The sequence below is a fragment of the Lygodium microphyllum genome, chromosome 11 (genome assembly GCF_053477565.2).
Source record: "Lygodium microphyllum isolate KBCC chromosome 11, Lygodium_microphyllum_v1.1.10, whole genome shotgun sequence".
Classification (NCBI taxonomy): domain Eukaryota; kingdom Viridiplantae; phylum Streptophyta; class Polypodiopsida; order Schizaeales; family Lygodiaceae; genus Lygodium; species Lygodium microphyllum.
The window spans coordinates 156,042,501-156,067,273 of NC_141145.1; the positions used below are offsets into that span (position 1 = coordinate 156,042,501).

At 40.7% G+C, this 24,773-nt stretch overlaps 1 protein-coding gene across 5 annotated transcripts; it reads left to right on the plus strand.

Annotated features, from left to right (window-relative positions):
* Positions 1 to 2,841: 2,841 nt before the first annotated feature.
* Positions 2,842 to 24,773, plus strand: LOC148029568 (uncharacterized). Of its 5 annotated transcripts, none has more exons than XM_087688441.1 (3): positions 2,842 to 3,316; positions 20,874 to 20,955; positions 21,247 to 24,773. In XM_087688441.1, exon 3 carries the CDS (start codon positions 21,278 to 21,280, stop codon positions 22,919 to 22,921), a length of 1,644 nt encoding a protein of 547 aa, XP_087544567.1. In that variant the 5' UTR covers positions 2,842 to 3,316; positions 20,874 to 20,955; positions 21,247 to 21,277; the 3' UTR covers positions 22,922 to 24,773. The 5 variants fall into 5 exon arrangements, 4 of the variants coding, with proteins under 4 accessions (XP_087544567.1, XP_087544566.1, XP_087544568.1 ...); XM_087688440.1 differs by having other exon boundaries at positions 20,891 to 20,955; XM_087688442.1 differs by having other exon boundaries at positions 20,899 to 20,955.

The following is a 24,773-nucleotide window of genomic DNA, read 5'->3' on the forward strand; positions in this document are numbered from 1 at the left end:
AGTAGGCCAGAATCTCCAACTGGAAGGAAAGTCAAATGCAAACAGAGCAAGCACTACTCAAATACATCAAGTACATATAATTAGACATCCGACATCCAAGTAGGATACATTTAGAGCATAAATCCCGAAGTAGCTCAAGCTTGTAAAGCAGAAAGCATTGAAGCTTCCAAAGTTAAGTAGCTAGCAACCAAATAGAGTGTCCAAGATCTCCAACATGCTCAAATGCAATCACAGATGAAGTCCCAAATGTCAGTTAGACATAGACATTCCAAGTAGCATCCATTTCTAACAAAAGCATCAAAGCGTGAAGCCTAGATGTTAAGTGAAGACAATAGACATAAACTGTCACAAGAAATGCCAATTGTAGTCCAATGGCAGGTAGTGTAGACCAAAATAGAGCTTAATCACTGCTCAAAAGCATTATGGAACCAAAATAAAGCATTTTCCAATCTCCATATACATCCGTATGGTCAAATGAATCACCCGAGAAGTACATGTAAGCAATAGGTAGAGCATACACTAACCAAACATGCTTCAGCTTTGGTTATTACAACAGTAAATTCATTGTCAAAACTTAGCAAATCAATCCCCAAATCAAGCTCAAAGCCACCTCAAATCATGGGCATATGATATACTAGTGTACTAGCATCAATGGTACACATCAGTAGTGCATATAGAACACCCGAATCATAGCTAGGAGCAATAGACATATAAAATCCCTATTAAAAGAGGTTTAGCGCTGTTGTATACAACAATGAATACACTATCAAACTAGGCTATTTCAGTACCAAAATCAGCTCCAAATCCAACCTATAACATGGTCATAGCATTTCCGTACATGTAATCATCAACCCAACATAATGTGGCATCATAAGACCAACAAAGTTGACCATAGAAGCATCAAAGAAGGTGCTACCCTGTATTTCCAATGAGTAAACCTTAACCAAAATAGAGTTAATGAACCGGTTAGATCAGTCCAAAATAAACTCCAAGTAATGACATAGCATCCCCGAATATATAAGTATCAACCGAGTATTATCCAACCAATGGCAATGAGTATAGACATCAAAGATAAGTGCTGCCCTGTTTTATGATAGTCTGTGGATTGTTATAACAATCCAAAACCGAGGCTTAACACTCAAATTGAATGCTAAGAGTGGAAGGATTAATGCCAATCATAAAGACCAAGTGTATAAGTGCTTGTATAGCTACCCAATGAAGAAGATATGATATAGGAGATGAAAAACGTGAGCGGCTGCTAAAAAAAAGGGCATATTCCACGCAATGTGATGCTACACTAGTAGGGTGAGGGCTATGGGGGGTTGCTCCAAGACTTGCTCGAGAGAGAAGGCTCAAAGAGTGCCCAAGAAGAATGCAACCAATAGGAAGCTCGAATGGAGTGGATATGGCTGCCAACAAAGAGATGACTGCTGTAAGTATTTGAATGGAAGCTAAGAGTGTACGAGACCAAGCTCGAGCTCGTGAAGAAGAAGACTTTGATACCAATTGAAGGGAGGTGAGCGTTGAAGTGGAAGCACGAGCAGGAGCAAGGGCTATGGTGGAAGGAGAGAGAGAGAGAGAGAGAGAGAGAGAGAGAGAGAGAGAGAGAGAGAGAGAGAGAGAGAGAGAGAGAGAGAGAGAGAGAGAGAGAGAGAGAGAGAGAGAGAGAGAGAGAGAGAGAGAGAGAGAGTCCAAGTGTGTGAACTCCAACAATTACAATGTGTGACTGACCTTGCCTTTATTCAAATGTCATTGAAAGAATAAAGAATGAAGTGACAATGATAGGTGCCCACCGCTTGCCGTGTGCAGGCATGGGTAGTATCAGTGTAGTAATACACGGGCGGCTAGGTAGAGGCACCTTTACCCCCAACACTACACACATACACTCGGTCCCAATCAATCGTCCGTATCTTTGAGTCTAAAGCCTCTAAAGTTTTTTGAACACATAAGTCTTTTATTAGCTCCACTTCCACCACACACTCATCATCATGTTTACACTCTGTCCTACTACCTGATGGTAAATATTGTGATGGCATAGATAGTCTATGATAATGATAAATAATTATTGGTCTTTAGTTTTCACTGATAAGGTTGTTGGTGATAAAAAAGTGGTCACGTCATAGCTTGCCTGTTTTTGTTTGCTCACCAAAATATGAAGTGAGCGAGGTGTAGTCTCGCAAGCTTTGCAATGATGCCAACTGTATGAAGCGTAGTAATGGTCATGGTAGAGCTAGTAATATGGAATGGAAGGAAGTCTTGGTTTAAAATTGTGGGCCTTTTTTGATATAATCAAGATGAGGTTGATGCTATTTGGTGATGACAAGGGTGCTATAGACGAGGAAAGCCATAAAATGTGGAATGTGGTTAGGGTTGCAGAGTTGAAACACCTTTGGGCCAACAGAAACAAAGTCAAAGTTCTCAAGGCTGGTGAGTATGTGCAAGGAGGATGGTTTGGCATTGTTTTGAAGCCTCAAGGAAAAGGAACATATTTTTAAGATTGGTTGTAAGCATTTGTTAAAATGCAAGTATGTGTTGTTTGGCTTAGGCTTGTTCCATCGTTGTCGATGTAATTTGTGATCATTTGTCTATCAATACAACTGAATTGGCGTTTAAAAAAAGTATTTTAGTAAGAGAACTTGCATTTTGTATGATTCATTAAGCATATTGCGGCCCATTGGGTGGGGGGGCGGGGGGGGGGGCGCTAGATGCGAGGAGACGGAGGGGGGCTTGAACCTCATGGTTTTTTGAGAAATGCTGGTGGGAAATGGCATTTTATTTTAGTTTATAATAATAAATAAATTCAGCAGGTCGGTGCACTTGCTCCGGGGAGAGAAAGATCACAACTTACAAGCGGGTGCAAATCTTGGCCACACCCCAGCCCCCGCCGACTCCCGACGACCTGCAGACCGACCGAGGCTTAACGAACGATCGCCGTGCTCTCTTTGGGTTATTCACAGTCGCAGACCCTCACCAGCAACCAGAAAACCACCCTATACACACAATATAAGCCAAAAAACAACAAAAAAAACCGGAGAACGGTCCTTTTGTCTCTCTCTCTCTCTCTCTCTCTCTCTCTCTCCCCCTCCTTCCCCCACACCTACTCCGTGGTCCTCCCCCTCTTGCCCTCCACTTCTCTGTCTCTCTGCAAGTACGGTATTTGTTCCTTCGCCACCACCTGAATTAAATAAAACCCAACAAATAACTTTCCTAGGGTTTCAGCAGAACATCACTCCCATCGTCGCCCTCTTCTCTCGTTCGCGGGGGTGCCTTCCTCTGCAGCGCGCGCGCCCACAAGGAGATTCCTCTTGGGCTCCAGGTGAGAGAGATTCTGACCCACTTTCTACCGTTTTTTGTGATTCTGTTCTCTGCCTGGAACTTCCAGCGCTTGTCACATTGTTTCCCCCCCCCCCCCTCGAGAATCGTATTGGTTGCAAACTTTGTGGAGGCTAACACAATGACATGCACCTTTTCTTCTCACAGAAGTCCAAATGGGTTAACGTAGAACCATGCATACTCGAGCATGTGTGACAGCGGGACATGCAACAGGGAATGGTGTGTCGTAATTTGACTATCACAGAAGGGTGTGACATAGCTTGGCTAGTGGGAGGCGACGCCTCATTCACTTGGGAAAGGCTCTTCACTAAGAACGACCTACAAGTTGAACCACAATCAAAGAGCAAGCTGGATCCAGGAAATAGCAAGCTAAGGTCCTGCACTTTGGTTTCCACTTTTCCGCAGGATCACCGAAGTGCGGGACTTTGACTTTGTGTTTCCTAGTTCTGCCTTGCTTTTTGATTGTTGCTCAGCCTTCCAAGCTATTCCTTGCGAAGTGCCTTTTGTAACTTCATCGAGTGTCACTCCCCAATAGTTATGTGATTTTACAAATTGAGAGATCTTTGGGTTCAGCATCCTGTGATTTGATAGTGCTGCTTGAGACCGTGTGTCTAAACCACCTGAAGAACGCTCCATTGATACTTTATGACCGCAGCCCTTATGCTTGGCAATGAGCCAGCCTCTGATAAAAGAGCAACATTTTGGCACTAAAGTTTGGGTTCTCTTCGCGTTACATTCTTGTAAGACATATGCACAAATACTCTACGCATGTTCACATCCATATGCTCACACAATTGATACATAGGTATAGACATCTCTACGGTTGGTAAATCTTCTAAATCAAACAATTTAATTGTTTTTGGCCCTATATATTGTTTGGCAAAGGCTTGTTCGTCTGTCGACTCATGCAGCATGATGAATCATGCAAATAGAAACCCGTCCATGACTAGTTCTTTTTAGAGCAAACGATTCAACAAAGCATAATTGTTGTGAGAGTGTTTAGGCCCTACTCTTAACATTAGTAGTGTTGTTTTTGTAGCTTTGTTGTCAAGTTCCCTAGGATATCAATGGAACTAAATTGGCACAACCATGAAACACAATGAAAAGAAGAGGAAGTTAAAGGTAGGCTTCTTCGCATGTGCACTTTTGTGTGCATGCATGCATGCTTATGCACCCACTTTTGCATAAAGGAGAGCTTAAGGCACAATATTACTTTTTCGACTAAATGCACACTATAGAGTGTTATGGCTTTATAGGGTGAAGGTTGGTGTGTAAATCATTACTAATTGGATCCCAAGGATAGGCCCTTTGTTAATGTTTACCAATTCCCAATGCATGCCTAAACTTAAGGTGGTTTACAATGTCTCCACAATGACCCTATGAAGCAAAACAATTCCTTTAAAGTATTCTATGTTGGAAGTTCCTTACTATGAAAGGGCAAGTTATTACACTAAAGTATCCAAGCTCAACTCCAACATTTTAGTGCGTTGCACTTGCCACAGTAAAAGAATCAAAAATTGTTTCTATTAGTGGAAATATTGAAATGAGGATACACTCTCCAACATATTCTAAAAATCTACTATCCATGTGACATTTTCTTGAAAATGCCATTAATAGCTTGCAAGTTTCTCTCTTTGATGTGCTTGTACTAATGCTATCTACATTAGAGCAAACCATGGAGTTGGCTACCACTTCCAATAAGCAAGAGAAGTTGTTAAGGTGAAGGGTCATTAGGACCTAAGTCGACTTTGAGAACTTAAGGATCTTAAAACAGGAAAAAACACGACAAACCCTAACCATAGCCAAGATCCTAGGGTTATTTTTAATCTTTTCTTAATGTTTATTGGTGCTTGGAAGTCTTCTAATTCCTTGGAGTGAAATGGGGCCGTAGTAGATATAGACGAGTCTCTGAACAACGAAGGAGCCTTTCCTTGAAGACAATTGCTTTTGAGAAGATAGCCATTGTGCCAAGTGAACATGAAATTAATTGCTAAAGGAGTGAGAGTAGACTTGAAAACAAATTTGGGCAACATCAAAGGCAACATTGCAAGAGTAAAATCTTTGGATTTAGTCTCCTTGGTTGGGGCTTGAATACAAAACGTGCACAAGAGGTTAATATGAATTCTTGTTAGATGATCTATATTTTCTAACTTTATTTTTCTTTGGATGATTTTGATTCTTTTGAGTCATCTCATATTTGGTGGGGTTATATGTGGACAATTATATTTCTTTACAGAAGTTGCTTGAGGTAAGAATAGTGGGGAAGGAGTTAAGCCTTAAGGGTTGAGTTTGGGTTGTTACTCCTCCATCCTTGTAGCTTTAGCATGTATGGTAGATCTTCAAGGACACTTCTCATAAGCACCTTGAAGGATACTTCAAGGAATATTTTACGTTTCCAGTTTGTGTTTGTTGTATCCAATGTCACTGTATGACTAGTACCTCCCATTTTTCTTGGAAGAAGTTGCTCCATAGCTGGTTTAAAGTCAGCCCAAGTCTTATGGATTCTTGACCAACGAGAAACAAATTCATAGAGAAACAGGATGCCATGTAATGTGATTGCTTGACAACCTTTTACATCTTAGGATTTGGAGGTTTAAGGCTTTTTTCTGAAAGGCAAGCTTGTAATCTCTAATAAAAACCACCTTTGTCTATGTTATGATTTTATTGTGTAGTATTTGAATCAACAAATGGGGTGTGTATCATTTCCTTTGGCACCTTGTTGCTGACCGGATTAGATTGGGATTGATTATCTCCTCTCTCTCTCTCTCTCTATCTCTTGCTGTTCTTGGTGATGATCATACTGAATTAGGGCTGTTTAGGGCTGCTTATGGCAATAAACATGCTTGTTTATAGGTAGATATGAGCGAAAAAGGAGCTTGCATGGGATTACTATGGTAGATCTCCTCAAAGGAAAATTGGACCTGCATTCAATGTATTTAAGTCATGCAATCATGGAAATGCATGTTGGTGCTTGATAGATTGCAACTTGGATAGCTTTGTCATGTGAAGGCCTTGGTGAGAGTAACACTTGGCAGAGACAACATGCAAAGTTTTGAAGGGTATGCATGAAGGATTTATGGTTAAAATAGGGACTAGTTTATTGCTGTGAATTAGGGTTTGTAGGCTCATTGATGTGCTAGTTTTAAACTTTCTTAGAAATGTATACGACCAAGTAGTCATTAGACGATACTAGGAGTCTTACAGTTTGAGCATCAATTTTTTGTACTGTGATTTGTAGCTCTTTAGTAAATTGAAGAAATACTGCAAGAGGCTGGTGTTGTTTACTTAGTTTGGGAGCCTTCTAGGTCCATAGTTGTGAGTTTAGCATTTGTTGAGTTTCAATTTGGGCTCATATACTTGTTATTGTATGGTTTTGACACCCTTTAGTTTCATTGAAGGCAAGTGTCGTGGTTCCATTTTCGGGACATCAACATTTTCTTTAGAGAGGTGTTTGTGGTTCTGTTGAGCGTGCAGGTGCATGTTGTATTTTAATTTCAGCAAAGGAAATGTGACAAATATGTCTCAAAAAGAAGTGTTGAATGGGACAAGGAAGGTGAATTATCATAGAAAAGTCTATATCATTGCATGGTATTGATTAATGATCAAAATGAAGAGAGACAAAAAATTCCAATGCAGTAGAGGTGGATGTTTTGAGTCTAAAGAGACTAAAATATAGAGGAAGCAATCCAACATTTAGAGCACAACTGGGTGCTCTAATGTAGTTATTGAATTTCGGTAATCTCCTTCTATGCCTAAGAAGTGAAGAAGCATTCATAGTCTAAGAAGCTTGGCATGCCAAATATGTAGAGATCTCCATTTTAATAATCCACTTCTTAGCAAGGTGCCAATTCACGATGATAAATCTCTAATTTTTAGCACATCTAGAGTACTCTAGTAGTGGTTCAATATTCTAGGCTATGGCTGGAAATGCTTTAGGTGGTCAATGAATCTTTCGGGACCATTTTGTTTGTGTTTAACTTACTTTGCTGGATCATATGTTTGGGTACAGAACATTGAATGCACAATGGTATGTATGCAGCTGGGGTTGCAAAATAAAATGTATGGAAACACGGGAGGCCTTGTTTTTGGTTGTTTGGTACGCAAGGAATTGGGGTGGGTTGGGAAACCTTGCTATGGATTTTGTAAGTGGTGGTATGGCACTATTCTTGCAGCCACTTGCTTATGGTAATTTGAAACTTTAAGGTAATATAGAAGATTCTAAGGACGGAGGGTAGTAGTGAAATTTGAGTCATTTATTGGGGCACAAGGTAGGGTGATGGCTTTTACATTCATTTAGTAGCTCGATGCAGCCTACTCAAGTGTAATTACGTTCAGGCTTCTTTTTGAAGGGTAATGCACTACAATGGTGGACTACTTTTTTGTTGTTGGGTAGCATTGAATGGGTATTGAAGCTCATTTGTATGGGCCTTAAATACTTTTGGATTGCATATAATCACAACTTGGAATTAGTTGGATGCAACACAATGAGAGAATTCTAATGAATACAACAAGAAGGTTTGGGAAGCTTTGTTGCTTGCTAGCTCATATCATGTTGTGGCATTGTTAGAGCAAATAGTAAAACTAGCCTTCAAAAATAATTTGAAGGATAGTTATCATAAACTAACTTGTACACCTGAAAAAAATAAGCAAATAAACAAAAGAGTCATTGAACATGAGAGCTAGAATGCTTTTGCATAGTAGACGACACACGATAGGCCCCAAAGGTTAGTGCCCTTATGATATTTCTTTATCATTATTCAAAGCTTGTACAAATCACTAGTGGCGCGTTATCACAAACCAACACTCTCTAAATGCCAGTGATTTCCATGTGCTTGTTAGTTGAGTATGTCAGCTCTGTGTGTGAACCTGAGCATGTATTGTGGGCTAGGCACATTATATAGATATTTTAGACATTTTTATTGTGTAGCATTTTATGGTTTATTGCTTTTGTTGTTGAAAGTCCACCAACATTAAATGCTGGCTGACTTGACATATTTTATGGCATTTCATGCCTATATATTCTGGGCTCCTCCTCCTTAGATTGTCAGTTCACCACTTTGGAGGTCCCGCGGAGAGGAGCCGGAGCCAGTGCCCACACAGCCAGTGACTCATTGTTGTATGCGACAGTCTCGTGTCTGATATATGGACTCCATTTCTTGAGCATACATTTGAGTTCTCATGTGTATTGTGTTTTTTTCTTCTCTTTTGTCTTGTGTTCAATAGTTTATTTCAGCACATGTTTATGCTTCCATTGCTGCACCACTTTTGACATGGTATCAAAGCTCAGGTTCAATGCTTGTGCTGTATTTTCTTTGCTGATTTTAAGACTGTTTTGACCATTGTTGATCAAGCGACCCGTTTTTCTTGCGTTTTTACTGATGCCAGCATCCGCACCGCTTGCGTCAGCCCCCCTTGTGCTTGCTTGTCAGTTCCAGCCTGTGTTTTGGTGTCTCTATATCTCCTCTTGGCTGGGCAACTGCACTCTCAGGTCGTTTTTGCTGTTTCAGGCAGTTTTAGGCTGATTTTTTGCCTTTTCGCAAGAGATTTATTCTTTCTTTTGATCAGTTTTTGTGAATACTGCATGTGAACTCTCATTTTCTATAGTTCGTGCTTGTGGTTTGGCTGTGTTTCCTTTCCAAATATCTTCATTTCTCTACTTCTCTTCTAAATTCTCTACAAATGGCTCCTCCATGCACATCCACTGATGATAAGTTACATGGATTTGATTATTTTACATGGAGTGTTGTGATGAAGGCTTGGTTCATCCAGAAGCGGTTATGGTACGTGGTTTGCAGAGCTATTGCATGTCCTCAATGGCCTTCTCGTGTTCCAAGTGATTTTGATGAAGACAACCATGAGGAAGTAGTGCTTACATGGAATTCGGATGATGCCCGTGCTTACTCGGCCTTACTATGGTGTATTTCCCAAGAAGTTCTACTAGCGGTCACCTCCTCCGTGCACATCCACTGATGATAAGTTACATGGATCTGATTACCCTACATGGAGTGCTGTGGTGAAGGCTTGGTTCATCCAGAAGTGGTTATGGTATGTGGTTTGCGGAGCTATTGCACGTCCTTAACGGCCTTCTCCTGTTCCAGTTGATTTTGATGAAGACAACCATGAGGAGGTAGTGCTTACATGGGATTCGGATGATGCCCGTGCTTCCGCGGCCTTACTTCGGTGTATTTCCCAAGAAGTCCTACTGGCGGTCATCTCGTGTACGACAGCTTCAGATGTATGGTCGAAGTATAGCTAATGTACAAGGCTCCTTTCACCACGAGGGCCGTTTCTCTCTGTGGCCAGCTCCAACAACTGAAGTTTGAAACCAAAGATACGATCCAATCATTTCTACTTTGAGTTACCCGGATCTAGGACCGGCTTCGGACTATGCAGTTTGCCCTATCAGAGGTAAATCTTGTTGGTATGGTACTCTATAAGCTTCCTCCGAAGTTTGATGGAGTGGCAAATGCTTTTAGGGCGCAGACATCTACGACTCTTGTTAGTTTTCTTCATATGTCCTCGATGCTGTTTGAGCATGAGGCGACTTTGTGATCTACAAGGGCGGCTTCCGTCACATTATGGAGGTTTAGGTAAGGCTCTTGTAGCTTCAGAGAGGGGTTCGAAGACGAAGAAGTCGAAGGCCCAGTGTTACCATTGTGGCAAGAAGGGCCATTTGCAGAAGGATTGCAAAGAGTTAGTGGCTTCCAGGAAGCAAAAGGAGCAGGAGATGAAGCAGGATGGGGACTCCTCCGACGAGTCATCATTTGTCTTGGAGTTCGACTCAGATCCTTCGGCCAAGATGAAGTCCAAGGCACAAAAGGGATCCTCTTCTTTAGATCATGGGAAGGGCTTGGTGGCCCCTTTCTCGGCTGCTTTCTAGTGGTGGTGATGCGGTCATTCCTCACGACTTTGGAGTGCCAAAGGAGGAGTGTGAGAGGGTGGTGAGATGGGGCAGCCATGCCTCCATCTATATTTCTATATAGATGCACAGGGTCCAGAGAGGGACGTCCTTGATGCATCAATTGAAGTGTGATAGGTTCAAATCCTAGAGCTGGGATTGAAATTCATGTTCATGATGGGCTGGTTATTTGACAGAGAGCGGGTGGCTTTTGTGTGGAGTCACATGGGTTGGTTATTTGACACAAAGAGGGTGGCTTTTGTGTGGAGCTTGCATGAGGGGACACTTTGGCAGTTTGGCCAAGGGAGGTGGATCCATGGTCATTTATGCGTTGCAGCATTGGTGATAGGATGGTCATGTGTGCTACATCAGAGGCATTGTTGACAAACATTGAGAGCTACTAAGGTCTTCTCTATTTTTAGGAGCTGGTACGATAGACATTGACATCAGGTTCTCTCCAAGGCACATTGGTGGTGGCTTCATCACCCATTGCATGGGTATCCATGGTTCTACTTGGTGGTTCTCTGTTGTATAGACTATGATGAGTCATTCATCATTGTATCATTGTATTGTATTAGATCACCCATGATTTGAGAGAGGGTGTTAGCAGAGTGCTGGGCACATTATGTAGATATTTTAGGCATTTTTATTGTATAGCATTTTATGCTTTATAGCATTTATTGTTGCTAGTCGGCCAACATTTGACTTGACATAATTTATGGCATTCCATGCCTATATATTTTGGGCTCCTCCTCCTCAGTTTGTCAATTCACCACATGGAGGTCTCGTGGAGAGAGGAGCGGGTGCGAGTGCCACACAGCGAGTAACTCACTGTTGTATGCGATATTCTTGTGTCTGATATATGGATTCCATTTCCCAAGCATACATTTGAGTTCTCATCTGCACTGTGTTCTCTCTTTCTTTTCTTTTCTCTTTTGTCTTGTGTTCAGTAGTTTATTTCAGCATATATTTATGCTTCCATTGCTGCATCACTTCTGACAATGCCTTGCTTTTGAATAAGCTTGGACTCATCTCCAATGGGGTTTCCTTAGTTGCTCTCACCAACCTTGACTAAACGTGCGACAATTGTGTCCATTCACACTCTAATAAGTGTAATGCATAAGAATACGTATTGCTTGCAGACTGCAGTCCAATGACCTACAAAAGTAACATTCAAGATGCAAAGGTGGTCTCACATTGTTGTGTGCGTATTTTGCCGTATATGAAGCCTCAGTCCCGTTCATGCGTCCATCTTAGTGCTTTGCTCTTATTGTACACCCAATTCATTGTTAAACTAAACTCAGTCTTGCATTGTTGCTACAACAAACCAACATTCAAATCATGCCCAAAAACAAAATGCATTTACTTTGATCCTTGCAATATGCATTCCATTATATATTGCCTTGCATTTTCTTAAATTTTCCATGCATTTTCGGTGATAGAATAGTTGTATTTAAACCATTTCACTTGGCTCAATTGGTTGAGAGGTGCACAATGACCTTGCCATCTTCAATGTTGGGTTGTAACCAATTGTAGAGTGTTCAAGAATGCACGTGAACACTTAAGCTTGTTAAGCCCTAAAAATTGCAACTAGCATTTGAGCCCAAGTTTACGGAGTATTTGCTTTGACAATTGTCTTGCATAGTCCCCATGCGATCTCACACTTTTCCTCTCACAAATGAAGGGATTTCTCGTGATGAAACAATAAGAAACACTTTTTTTTCACGATAGAGTTGTTCAGAAAGTGCACGAGACTTGTTCAAAAAGTGCAAGAGGCTTGAGATCTAAATGAAGTTACAAAGTTGCCCAATCAATTTCCCATGGGAGAGGAGAAGATTGGTAGTTGTCTCCATTGTATACATGTTGTCAACTCATGCATGCTTTATGGCTGAAAACTGCAACTTTTGCAGTAAGGAAGAGAAGAATGAGAGAGAGAATGTGACACAATATGAGAATCTTGATAAACACAACAGGAAGGGTTTAGGAGGCTTTGCTGGTTGATAGCTCATATCATGTTGTGGCATTGTTAGAGTCAACAATGAAACTAGCCTTTGAAAATAATATGAAGGGCACTAATTATAACTAACTTGCACAAATGAAATAAATCAACAAATAAGTAAAATATTCCCTGAATTAGAGAGCTAGAATGCTCTCACATGATAGATAATACATTGTAGGCCCCAAAGGTTGGTATAACCAGCCTTCCCTCTCCGAAAGGGCGTTGAATGACATGATTATAGCCTTCCCTCTCCGAAAGGGCGATGAATGACATGATTATACAGTAGTTACTACAAGTAATAAATCCACATAAACTGAAATACAAATGTTAATGATTAATCTTGGACAATAGACTTGTGATCTGCCCCAAAAATTGGTGCCCCTTGTAATATTTCTTTAGTTTCTATTGCAATGGGATGAAGTACATTGAGATTTCACTCCAATCTCCTTCATTTTCCAACACCTCTTGTTGCTTGAAATGGACAATAAACCTTCAAACCAAATTGCCCCTTGGTTTGACTAGTGATTGGCCCTCAATTTGCACTTGAGATGACAAATTTAGCCCCAAATTCAATTGTGCTTCGGTAACCTCTTGAATTCATTGAAATTTGCCAAATTTCAGCAGCTGAATTCAAGTGCTAGGCCTTTCGAGCATAAGATCCGAGGTCGCTGATAAACCCTGTTTTCTGTTGTAAATTAGGATTTACACTAGCAATTCCATAGCTGCTCCACTTTAAGGTCAAGATTTCCATAACTGCTCCACTTTAAGGTCAAGATTTCCCTGAATTTTTCAGGGATTGACTGAGAGGAAGCTGAATGATGAGAGAATTAGCTGAAGTGAGAGAGAATTTTGTAGTTTGATGCAAAAGTGGCTGAAACAGCTAGCTGCTGCCCTTGATCAGTGCATGTAAACCTGTCCCCAGCTGCCAAACTGCCCCAAAACTGCTGGTGCCTATTTCGTATTTGTTGCCTAATCCTCTAGGTCTTGATTTTGCTGTGGACCAGTGAAAATTGGTTGTTCCTAGGCCAGAATCTGCCCCAAACAGCAGGGCTGCAGCTTCCACACTCCTCTCACCTTGGCACGACTAGAATTAGCCCCCTTTCTCTCTTGCATCTCCAATCAGCCTTTCCACCCTTGCATAGGAAAGATTTGCGAAGTGTTAGCCTTCCATATTCTTTGGCACATCACCATGAAAAGGCCTTAACAAATTGACATGAAAGGCATTGTGTATCTGCCAATGTGGAGGTAATTTCAACCGATATGCCACATCGTTGATCTTCTCCAATACTCGGAAGGGCCCATAGTATCTCATACTCAACTTCAAATACAATCTTTCACTTTCTTTTATCTTTTTTAGCCTTGCCTTTTCAAAACACAACAATACATAATCACCCTTTGCAAACTACAAAGCACATATGTGGCGATTAGCTGCCCTCTTTTACTTTTCTTGCGATCTCTGAAGTGTATATTTTATCTTTGCATAGGCTACATTCAAGTTTTACACATAACGATTAGATCTTATCCTTAGTTTGCAAAATAGGTGGTATTTTCTTGCTACCCTCAACTACCTCAAATGGAGCTTTGCTCGTAGAACTATGTACTGTGTTGTTGTAAGCAATCCAACCAAGGGCAAATACTACTCCCATTGTGTTTTGTGATTTGAACATAGCATCTCAAAAGATCTAATACTGTGGAATTTGCTTCCTCAGACCGACTATCTATCTATGGATGGAAGGATGATGAGAATTTTAGTGTGGTACCCGTATTCTCAAACAACCTCTTCCAAGATAAACTGGTTATCCGAGGGTCTCGATCACTAATGATCGACTCTGGCATACCATGATACTTAAGTATGTGTTGCAAAAACAATTGTGCTATATGATCAGTCTTTATTTTCTTCCTCACCAGAATGAAATGGGTTTGTTTGCTAAACTTACAAATGATAGTCCATATCCCATGATTCCTTGTAGGTGTCTTAGGAAGATAAAAAATAAAGTCCATTGCAATGCTTTGCCAAGGTCTATCTGGAATAAGCAAGGGCTGCAATAAACCCGGTATTTTTTACCTATCATGCTTTACCTTCTGGCATACGATGCATGTCTTAACAAACTATTCTACATCATGCATCAAAGTTGGCCAATAAAAGAAATGCTCCATTGTCTTGATCGTGGCATCAATACCTCTCTGTCCTGCATATGGAGGAGCATGACTTTCAGTGATAACTCTAGGTTTTAATATTCAGAAATCCATCTCTTAGCACAAAGTGTTCATGCCTTTGGCCATTGCAAAGCTGATTAGAAACATTAGCAAAGTCCGAATCAACAACATATTGCTCTTTCATGGCATCTAGCTCAGTGTGATAAACCATACTGATGGTTGAAATTTGTGGCTTAAGTGAGAGTGTATCGTAGTTTGCAACCTAAAGGATTTATAGCAACGGCACTTTTAGAGGCGTAAGTAATAACGTTATATGCAAAGACATTTTATCCTACATGGTTAGTCCCTTTTTTATTAGCTTTTTCCAGTACATTTATTAAAATTTCAAGGCTGAAAATAGCAGTTTTTAGATGTTTTTGAGAAATAATTAGTGAAAATTAAGAACAAATGAAAAAATTTATGGATACAAACTGCTATACAAACTACGTTTATCACGAGGAATGCTTGGTTAATAGGGTTTGATATATTATGATCAGATATAATTATTATAAATATTTTTATTTCATTGAGCGATAATAAGCAACGTCATTGCAGACTTTTTGTCCCGCTAGGATTTTGGAGAACCACCAATAGGTATTGATGAATGCTCCATATTTTTGCCATGAGACTTGCTATGTGTTCTATTTTCATAACTGCCCTTTTACTGAAATCTGCCCCTAGTGTGCAATGCATTAGAAGACTTGTTTGCTGAATTATTTTGACTGTTGAGTTCTTTCATCAGCAAAGAACTCTCCACATCAGAATATAACAGGTGAGCATTTGAGTTACTCAAAGTTGTCTTGAAAGTATCCCAACTTTCAGGCAAAGTGTATAGCAAGGAAGTAGCCTTGAACTTATCATCAATGTGGAAATCCAAAGTAGTTGACTAACAATTGAGTTGAACTCATTCAAATGTATAGATATGGCTGTACCTTCCTTCATATGAAGGTCCATCAACTTTTTCAGCCAATAAACCTTGTTGGTCCGCTAGTTGTCTGCTTTTGACAGTCACTTGTCTCTCTCGCCTCACTGTGACTAGTCGTTGCTAGTCCAGCTCACACCTGACCTGTGTCTTGAGAAGCGTGCACTCCTGAGCTGTCTCTTACTTGCTTTGATACTAGTTTGGTGTTGAGTGCACGAGGATTGAGACAAAGTGCTCATAGTTGAGGTATGCACAATGAGAGAGGGAGTGAGTTCAGAGTAGAGAGTGAGGAAGAAGGGTGAGAGCTCGATACTCGATGTGGGTGCAATGATGATGTGTACCACTTTAGGTCTTTTTGATAATATATATAAAGTACATGTGTAAGGGTGTGTGCACACTTGAACATCGTAAAAGGCATGGTGAGCCTTTATTCCCAACAACCCTATTGTGCACATGGATTGTATGATCACGACTCGTGGACTTGAGGCTTGTTGGTCATATGGGACATCAACCCTTGGGATGTGGTCATGATCCAATGTGTTGCCAGCTCCCAAGCTCGAGGGTAAGCTTGTTTGACTCTACGATTGGGAGGTGAGTTTGATGTCCAATACCTTTTATTTGTGGATCCTAGTGATATGTTTCACATTTGGCAATTGTATTATTAGAGCTCACAAAGCATGGATTGATCATTAACGCAAAAAAGAGTTTTTTAGAATAGGTTTACACCATGGGGCATGTAGTATCCAAGCATGGTATATGTATGGACCTTGCTAAAATGGAAGCAATCTGTAGTTGGTATCATGCTTTGCTTAGCATTTGATTTAGTTTTAATCAAATGTGCAAATGTGAGAAGCACTTGTTGTGCAAGTTAGTTAAGTCACAATGACAAGCCAAGGACCCCCTCGAGATGTCGGTGGGTGTCAAAGTCGAGTTGTAATAAGTGATATAGGCCAGGTATTAGGTGGTGCTTGGTGTCAAGTTTGGCCTAAGGCATTTACTTGACCATTAAGCGTTAGTGGTGACAATAGGAACTAGGCATCAATTAATAAATAAATGCTAATTCAAGGGTCAATTCATGCGCAAGACTTCTTAGAAGTCAAACTAGCCTAGCCAATTTACTTGTGGATGGGCAATGCTGATTTTTTGGGCAAGGACAAGGGCTAAATTAATTTTGAGAATTAGTAATTCTGAAAAATAAATCAAATGGCTGAAAAATGCATTTAGAAGGTTGGCACTTGGCAAAACTTCCCTATGCAAGGGAGAGGGACTATTTGAGGCTAGTGGAGCTTCATTCTAGCATTGTGGAGGTTGGAAGAGGAGGAGAGAGAGAGGGCTCTTGTTTGTGATGGGTTGTAGTCATTCAGGCATTTTCAGCAGAGCAGCAACAAATTAGAGCACCTTCTCGTGATAGAAATCTAAGATTTCTCTCTCCTTTACAAGAGATCTCTCGGTAGATTTCAGCCATTTTCAGGCCCCAATGAACAACAGTTGTGTTTTTGCTGCTGTAAATCCTATTTTACAGCAGAAATTAAGGTTCACCAGCCACCTCGGATCTTGTGCCAGGGTTTTGAAGGCTTAACACTTGAAATCGGTAGATGGAATTCAAGGACTCACCAGAGATTTCAAGAATTCAGTCATCCCAATTGGATTTGGGGTTAGATTTGACAAGGCAAGGGTCAATTGAATGCCAATCCCTTGTTAGATTAGGGTAAACTGATAAGAAGGCTTGATGGTCATTTTTTACAGCAAGAAATAGTGGATAGTGAAGGAGATTGGAGCCAAATCTCAATGTACGTTATTCAATATTAATAAAAGCAAAATAAATACTGCAAGGGGTGCTAGTTTTGGGGGCAACTAGAAGTCTACTATTAAGATTAAGTGGTAACATTTGTATTTTCAGTTTATGTAAATTTGATCCTTGATGTAATTAGTGCTTAAGTAGGTCATTTATTATCCTTTCGGAGAAGGAAGGTTGGTTTCATGGCTTCATTGCGGAGATATCGTCAACTCATTTGAGTAGGTGGACTTGAGGCACTTGTGTGCAAGCCAGTGTGATTGCAATTTACTGAATTTGTGATCAGTTGTGCTATAAGCATGTCTTCAGGTAGTGAGATGGGATCAAGCAAGGATGATGCTTGTCAATTTGAAAATTTCACAAAATGTTGGGGGAAATTCAATGCTTGATCTTGGTTAAGGCATACAACATGGGCAATAAAGTGAGAATGTGGGAATTGGACAAGAGCTGGGTCCTTCTAGGCCTCTTAAAGTTGATGACCAACGAGAGAGAGGAATTTGATGACTGGTTTATAGCTGAGGACATGTGCTAAAAGGTGTACAATTGGCAAACGATCATTAGTACATCCTATTGCCATCTCATGAGCTACGAGTTGGTGCCCTTTGATCCATGATCCGGGCTCTCTAGGCATTTAAATTGTCATTAAAAATAGTTGTTGCCCTAAGTATCCTAGACACTAAGTGACACTAGGGTTAAGGTTTCGTATGATGGTTAAGCCGTTTAGGGTTTTATTTTACTATAAAAAGACACTTTGTGCACCATTAGCACATGGGTGTGGCATTTTCATTGTGATTGCCTTGATGGTTGTATATTCTCTATTAATTAGTGGCACAATTACTTTACACCTTGGCCAAGAGTAGTATTGGAGTCACTTACATTCTTTGCCATTGCTCGCAACCATGTTGCCATTGAGCGCTACACCTTGGTCGCCTGCCCTTTGAGCTATTTCGATTGTGTTGGCTCAAGTCCTTTCAGTAATTGTCCTCTATGTTGCCATCTTTGCCTATTCACCTTTAGTCGTCATTGAAGACTTTTGTGTGCACCTTTCACGTTGCTTGTGATTTGCCGTGCTACCTTGAAGTCTTGTTCCCTCTAGCCTCAGTGTAGCCGTTCTTCACCTTCAAATGTGCTTGCCCAGTCATGCATTGCCTTGTTGGCAACCTTCTTGGTCATGCCTTAGGTTGCGCCTTTCCAACCTACCTCGATCACCTTGTCTTCAATGCAACCTATCTATGACTTGTTGACTCCCTTTTGTTGACCTTGCTATATTTGACGTGTTTGATTGCAAGTCTCCTATACGCTGCTTTCATCACCACGTGCTGGTCACGGTGTGCTACATTTGACATGTTTGATTGGTACTCTCTTACATGCCGCTTTCATCACCACGTGCTGGTCACGGTGTCCGACGGACAACCTTCACACCTTGGTGCCGTTTGTTTGTTGCTTTGACCTGTCGCATCACGTTATCTACAACCTCTTGAGCCAATTGCTGCCTTGGGCCAGATACACTTGATTTTCTAAAAAATTTATTCAAAAGGATTATAATCTGGTAATTCTTTTCCTTCATACAACATCTCCTTTCCAAGCACAAATTTGGGACTTTTCTCAAATTTCATACAATTTATGCCCAAATTCTAAAATTTTAAAAGTGCTTTTAATCAAATCCATGAATTTCACCACGAGATTGAAGAAATTTAACATTTGACTTCATCGAATTTGGGAATTTTTGCTATGCGCCTCTAATTTCACTTTTCATCGAAATTGAGGCCCAATTCATCCTCGGGTGCAAAACTTTGCATCTAGGTGAAAATTACTAATTTTTTGTAAAGTTTATCTTTGATTTCTTGGAAATTTTTGGGGCTTCTACAAACTTGGAAAAATCTTGATTTTCACTCATGGCCAACAATAATAATGATTTGTTGGGCATGCTTGGCACTGATGATAAGCTCACCAATTATCCTATGTGGGCATATTTGATGTGACATCTTCTTGCCCCAAAGAATCTATGGAATATAATGAATGGCACCAGGCAAAGGTAGGCTTCTCCAACACTGGCACCACCTCATCAAGAGGTGGTTCTCATGATGCCAAGTCATCTTCGTGTTCCACATTGCCTCCTAGTCAAGAGCAAATTCGATGGGATGGCTGTGACGACCTATTTTATTTGTGAAGAGGGGTATCATTCTACACATCCAATTGTGCAAAACAGCTAAGGATGCATGGGAACAGCTTGCATCATCGTATCAACTGTGCAATGATGCACACATTGCGTACCTACGTAAGCAATTGGAAGTTGGTTGCATGGAAGTAGGTAACATGGATGCGAAATTGAATAATTAGTTTTTGGGGCTGATTTGAGATGCAAAGAATTGCTAAAAAAAAATTATAGTTTAAGGGGCAATCTTAGGTAGTGTTAGTGCTCCTCTGTTTGCATGTGCTTCATCCAAAAGGTCTAAGAGGAGTGGGTGCAATTTAAACCACTGGTTTGGTGTTGACACAATCCATGGTTGCATGGAAGTCTCTTGCTTTGTGTGCTGTTCTTTTGAGAAGTAGCTCCAAATAGTTTGGGCCATAGAGGAGTATGATGAGACCATGGTCTTTGAATAGGCTGTGGGACACCCACCTTCTTGGGTATAGCTCTGAGATTGGCTCCACTCCACCTTGCACATCAATAGCTCATGCATTGCTGAGGCAATCTTGATGGGATAATGTATCTTCTTGGTTTGTCTCACCTCCACAAAGGCAGCAGAGGAGCTAGTTGACAGCTCACCTCTAGCCTCCATGGGAGGCGCAATTTACATGGTCCTGTGGTATAGTGGCTTCATGGTTGCTGATTTTTGTTTGTACCTTTACTCCTAATGCAGAGAGTTTTCCCCTCCATGATTTTTGTTCTACCTTCTTCTCTCACTGTGGGAGAGAGAGTCACCTGCTGTTGGACCTCAGCATAATCTATTTCATGATTGGTCCTGAATACAGAGATCTGATAGTTGGACCTGCATGAGTGATCAAGGGTTCAAATATTGTTCCTAAACAATGAGAAATTTAAGATGTTGAAGAACTTTATTCTGCATTCATTTATATGCATTCAAAGGAGGCTTGCTTGATTTTCTTCTTTTGTTGGATGTGTGTGCACGTGCACTATCCTTGAGATAGTGGACATTGCCTGGATTATCCTTCCCAGTGCAAGGTCACGGTTTCTGGCGAAGACCAGCCAAAAATCCCTAATAGTGAGTCGGAAGATTGTTAACTCTTTGGTCTTCTGCTTTTAATGCCCAGTTCATTATATATGGCCTTGGACTTTGGTTTAAGTGTACTTTCATTCATTCCACATTCTCTTCTTGTTCAAAACCTCTTCTTAATTTCACCAAAACCAATACTCTACATGAAGAAGTTCTAGCTCCAACTTTTATTTTTGAATTGATATTTCTTAATTTTGTTCTGGCTCCAAAAGCTACAGGTAACAGCAGTCCAAATCTGTCCTTATGGGTTGCAACTAACCAGATTTTTTTTGACAGTACACTGTTGGTTGCATCTGTTGCAATTCCTTTGCCCATGACATGCTGATATTCTCTTATTTACCAAGGTTTCCAACTTCTAGGGGTTTTCTGATTCCTGATAATGTTTTCAGTAGTTGTTATGATGTTTATTAGGCAAAGCAAATTGTTCATCCAATTAATTCACCAATGTTTTAAACTCTTAGGGGAGTTTCTGATTCCTCTTAGGTAAACAGTTTAACTGATGCTGTAGGAAAGCAGGTAGTTTCAACCAGTCCTGCCACTTAAGCTCTTAGGAGAGTTTCTGGTTCCTTTTAGGTAAACAGTCGAACTGATGCTGTAAGAAATTAGGTGTTCAAACAATCCTGTTTCTTAATCTGTTCTGCTTGCAAGTGTTTCTCCCAAAAATATTTCTTGCAAGTGGAAGCCTCGCATGGTTTTCGTGTATACCACAGACAACAATTGTCAATAACAGCCAGATAATTTATGAGTCTTGTGCTGTTCACTTCAGGAAAATTCTTTTGTTCATTCTCTCTGTTTTTGGGGGTTTATTGCATGTATGCAGGTGGTCCTTAACTCTCTTTTTGTTGGTTTGATCTGTTCCTGCAGTAATAGAACAATAACTGGTCAATTCATCAACATGGAGGAGATCCCTACTAAGAATACTGAAAAAGATGCAGCACTTGATCTAGACAAAACTGAAGCTGTTCAGGATTCTAGGAATGCTGGAAAAGATGCAGCACTTGATCTAGACAAAACCGAAGCTGTTCAGGATTCTAAGAATACTGGAAAAGATGCAGCACTTGATCTAGACAAAACTGAAGCTACTGGAAAAGATGCAGCACTTGATCTAGACAAAACTGAACCTGTTCAGGATTCTAAGAATACTGGAAAAGATGCAGCACTTGATCTAGACAAAACTGAAGCTGTTCAGGATTCACCGGCAATGCAGGATCCCTCTGTGAAGAAGGAAACTGACATTGAGTCTGAGAAGGAACTGCGAAGTGAAAACAGTGACATGAGCATGGATACTAGGGTTGCAAAAACCAGTGGAAAGAGAAGTAGGAATGATGCTGGAGGAAACATTGAAAAAGATAACCTGGATGGAAGTGCTGTGGGGGACAAGGATGAGACAATCACCTCTGCTCCAAAGGTGTCTCATCCTGAGAAGCGGCTTAAAGGTGATACCTCTGTTCATGATGCTGGAGAGTTCTTTTGCAACCTCTGTGATGTAGCTTGTAACAGCAAAAAGGATTACGAGAATCATGTTTCAGGGAAAAAGCATAAGAAGGCTGCAAAAGCATCCTACGATAATCTCATGGTACAAAAAGGTTCACCAAACAGTTCTTCATCCAATGGAGGTCAGAAAGTTGCCGAAGGGGAACAGGAGCTCAAGTGTACACCTTGTAAGGTGATATGCAATAGCCAAAGAGATTATGAACAGCATGTGTCTGGTAAAAAACATGCTGCACGTTTGAAGCAGTCAGTTAGGGATGCTGCTTTTGGCCTGGAAGATACTGTTGGGCCACATAGAGATTCTGAAAAAGAAAATGCAAGTGAAGGGATTGAAAAAAAGGGTGCACAAATGGAGTCTTTCAATGGTCTGGTGAATGATTCAGCAGCAATGAATGATGATTTGAAGGCTGCTGCTCCTTCGACTTCCTTGCAGAAAAATGCTGGGCTGCAGTCAGATCAACTCAGCGAAGAGGGGAATCAAATAGTTGTTTGTCATGGCCAGTCCATGGAGGACAATCAACCAATTAGAAATGGATCAGCTCTTGGGAGAGCATTATATCCATCAGCAGATATGCTTATGTATGATTCACTGAAAAACGTCATGAGAGGCTCATTCAACCAACAAGATCCTTGTGCATCAAATGCTTTAAGAGTTGAAATACAGAATAATGAAGTGATGTATGACATGTGTGGCTCAGACTGTGGGAGAAGTCCGGGTGATCATGCCCGTGTCAGCATGCATGCTAGCTGTTTTTTCAAGCTACTGAAGAATGCTTCAGGTTTCAAATGTGATTCTGTTTGGAAAGGAGCAGTTGCAACAGAAGAGCTGGACTGTAAGTTATGTCGAGTTGAGTTTGGCAGCAAAGTAGATTTTGAGAATCATATGTCTGGCAAAAAGCATGCTTCTCAGAGCAAGAGAAGTCAGTTGAAATGTGAGGTCTGCAATCTATATTGTACCTGTTCACAAGCTTTGGAGGCTCACCTAGCTGGCAAAGGGCATGCGTCCAAAGTCAGACTGATGCAAAAGAGAAGCATATGCTTCAAATAAGCCAACCACCACCACTACCGTTCATGTTGACGTATTATATTGGCTAGAGATTGTTCCAGGCTGAGGATAAGGCACACATCTTATAGCTTCCGTTCAATGCAAGGATCTCCTGGCATTTTGAATGGTCCAGTCTACCAGTTGAAACTTTACTGCTGATCTAACGTTTTGGTTTTCTTAGACTGGTCTATAATCTGAGCTCACGAACTTGTTGATACTTTTCTAACTTTCCTGCTAATTTAGCTTTTCTTCAAATTCAGGATTTTCCCATTTGTTCACTTTCATTTGGGCTGCGATGGATTTTTCTTCTGTCCATCATTTTCAAACAAGTAGAGCAGATCCTGGACTGTTGTGGTGAATAGTTGGACAATAATTGCTTTTTGTTTGCAAATTGGAGGTCCTAGAAGGAATAGCTATATGTGCTGTTAAGAGTGTCAAGATACGTACTTGCCTACATGCCTTGTACTCTCCAGAAGCAGAACAGGTAATTAGTCGACTGGACTATGAAGGAACTTTCTACAACAGAAACTGACTAGGATTTAGCTGGATGGTTAAATGAGTAGCTCAGTGCTCAACTGTTCTGGTTAAGTAATTGAGCAATAAGTACTTTTGCAAATGTGTTTCTGATCCTTATATCTGTTATTACGAATGCAAGATTATTATTCTGTCTACATGAAGGCCTCTAGCAAGCCTTTGGAATCCTGCTACACATTCTGGGTACCTTGTTGCCCTGTTTAGCAGCAACAATACGTGAACTTGCATTCCTGTTTAGTTCTCCTGAAATTATAAAAGATCACAGCAGTTACGTAGTAACAGCATGGGGCTTAGCAAGACAGGTTTGGAAGGTTCAATTCGATGGATGGGTGCTGTGGAGGTGATGTGTGGGCAATTATGAATCAGCTGAACAATGAGACAAGAGCTGCACTTTCAGGATGAAACAGTAGGGATCAGCCCAAATGAAGGATCCCATGAAGGTGGCTTGCAGACCTGTGGTTGGCAGACTGGAAAATCAGCTGGTATACAATGTGTTGTGCAGTCTGTGATAAGATTCCATGCTTCTCTTATCATGTGTGCTGGATGTTTTCTTAAAAAGCTCAAGAATATTTCTTCTGGAAAAATCTGCCACAGAATAGTTTTTCAGTTGAGTAGTCCAGTAAATGAATGGATCGTGGTTCTTATTAGTTGTTGAGGTACATACCACTTGATTTGGAGGTCCCCACAATTATGACAATTTCAGATCAGTGTGGGAACATGGGGGCAAACTGTCAGTATAGCTTGCAAAATTTGATACTGGAGAAAGAGAGGTCTCACTATGGAGTTTCTGCTTCCCTTGGCACCTCTTATGTAGTGTACCTCTACTGTATTGGCCTTTGGACACCTCTTATTCACTTCAAGGATTGTATTTAGTGTACCTTTTCAGTATCTGTGAAAGTGGTGGCTGGTATTCCAAGCCCCCAAAATTATGACCATTTCAGATCAGTGTGGGAACATTGGGCAAACTGCCAGAGTATAAATCGCAAACTTTGATACTTGAGAGAGGTTTCACTATGGAGTTTTTGCTTCCCTTGGCACCTCTTATATAGTGTACCTCTACTGTATTGGCCTTTGGACACCTCTTATTCACTTCCAGGATTGTATGTAGTGTACCATTTCAGTATCTGCAAAACTGGGGGCTGGTATTGGCCTTTGGACACCTCTTATTCACTGCCAGGATCTTATATAGCGTGCGTTTTTAGTATTTATTCAGGACGATAACGTCCACTACTGTATATTCAGTCCCTTGGAGCACTGTCTGCTTTTCTCTTAAAAGATCTCAGCCAAATCCCTCAATGCCACTACCTCTTTATTTTATGTG

Excerpts from the sequence above, each read along its gene's own strand:
- LOC148029568 (XM_087688441.1), top strand. The coding sequence starts at position 21,278 with ATGGAGGAGATCCCTACTAAGAATACTGAAAAAGATGCAGCACTTGAT.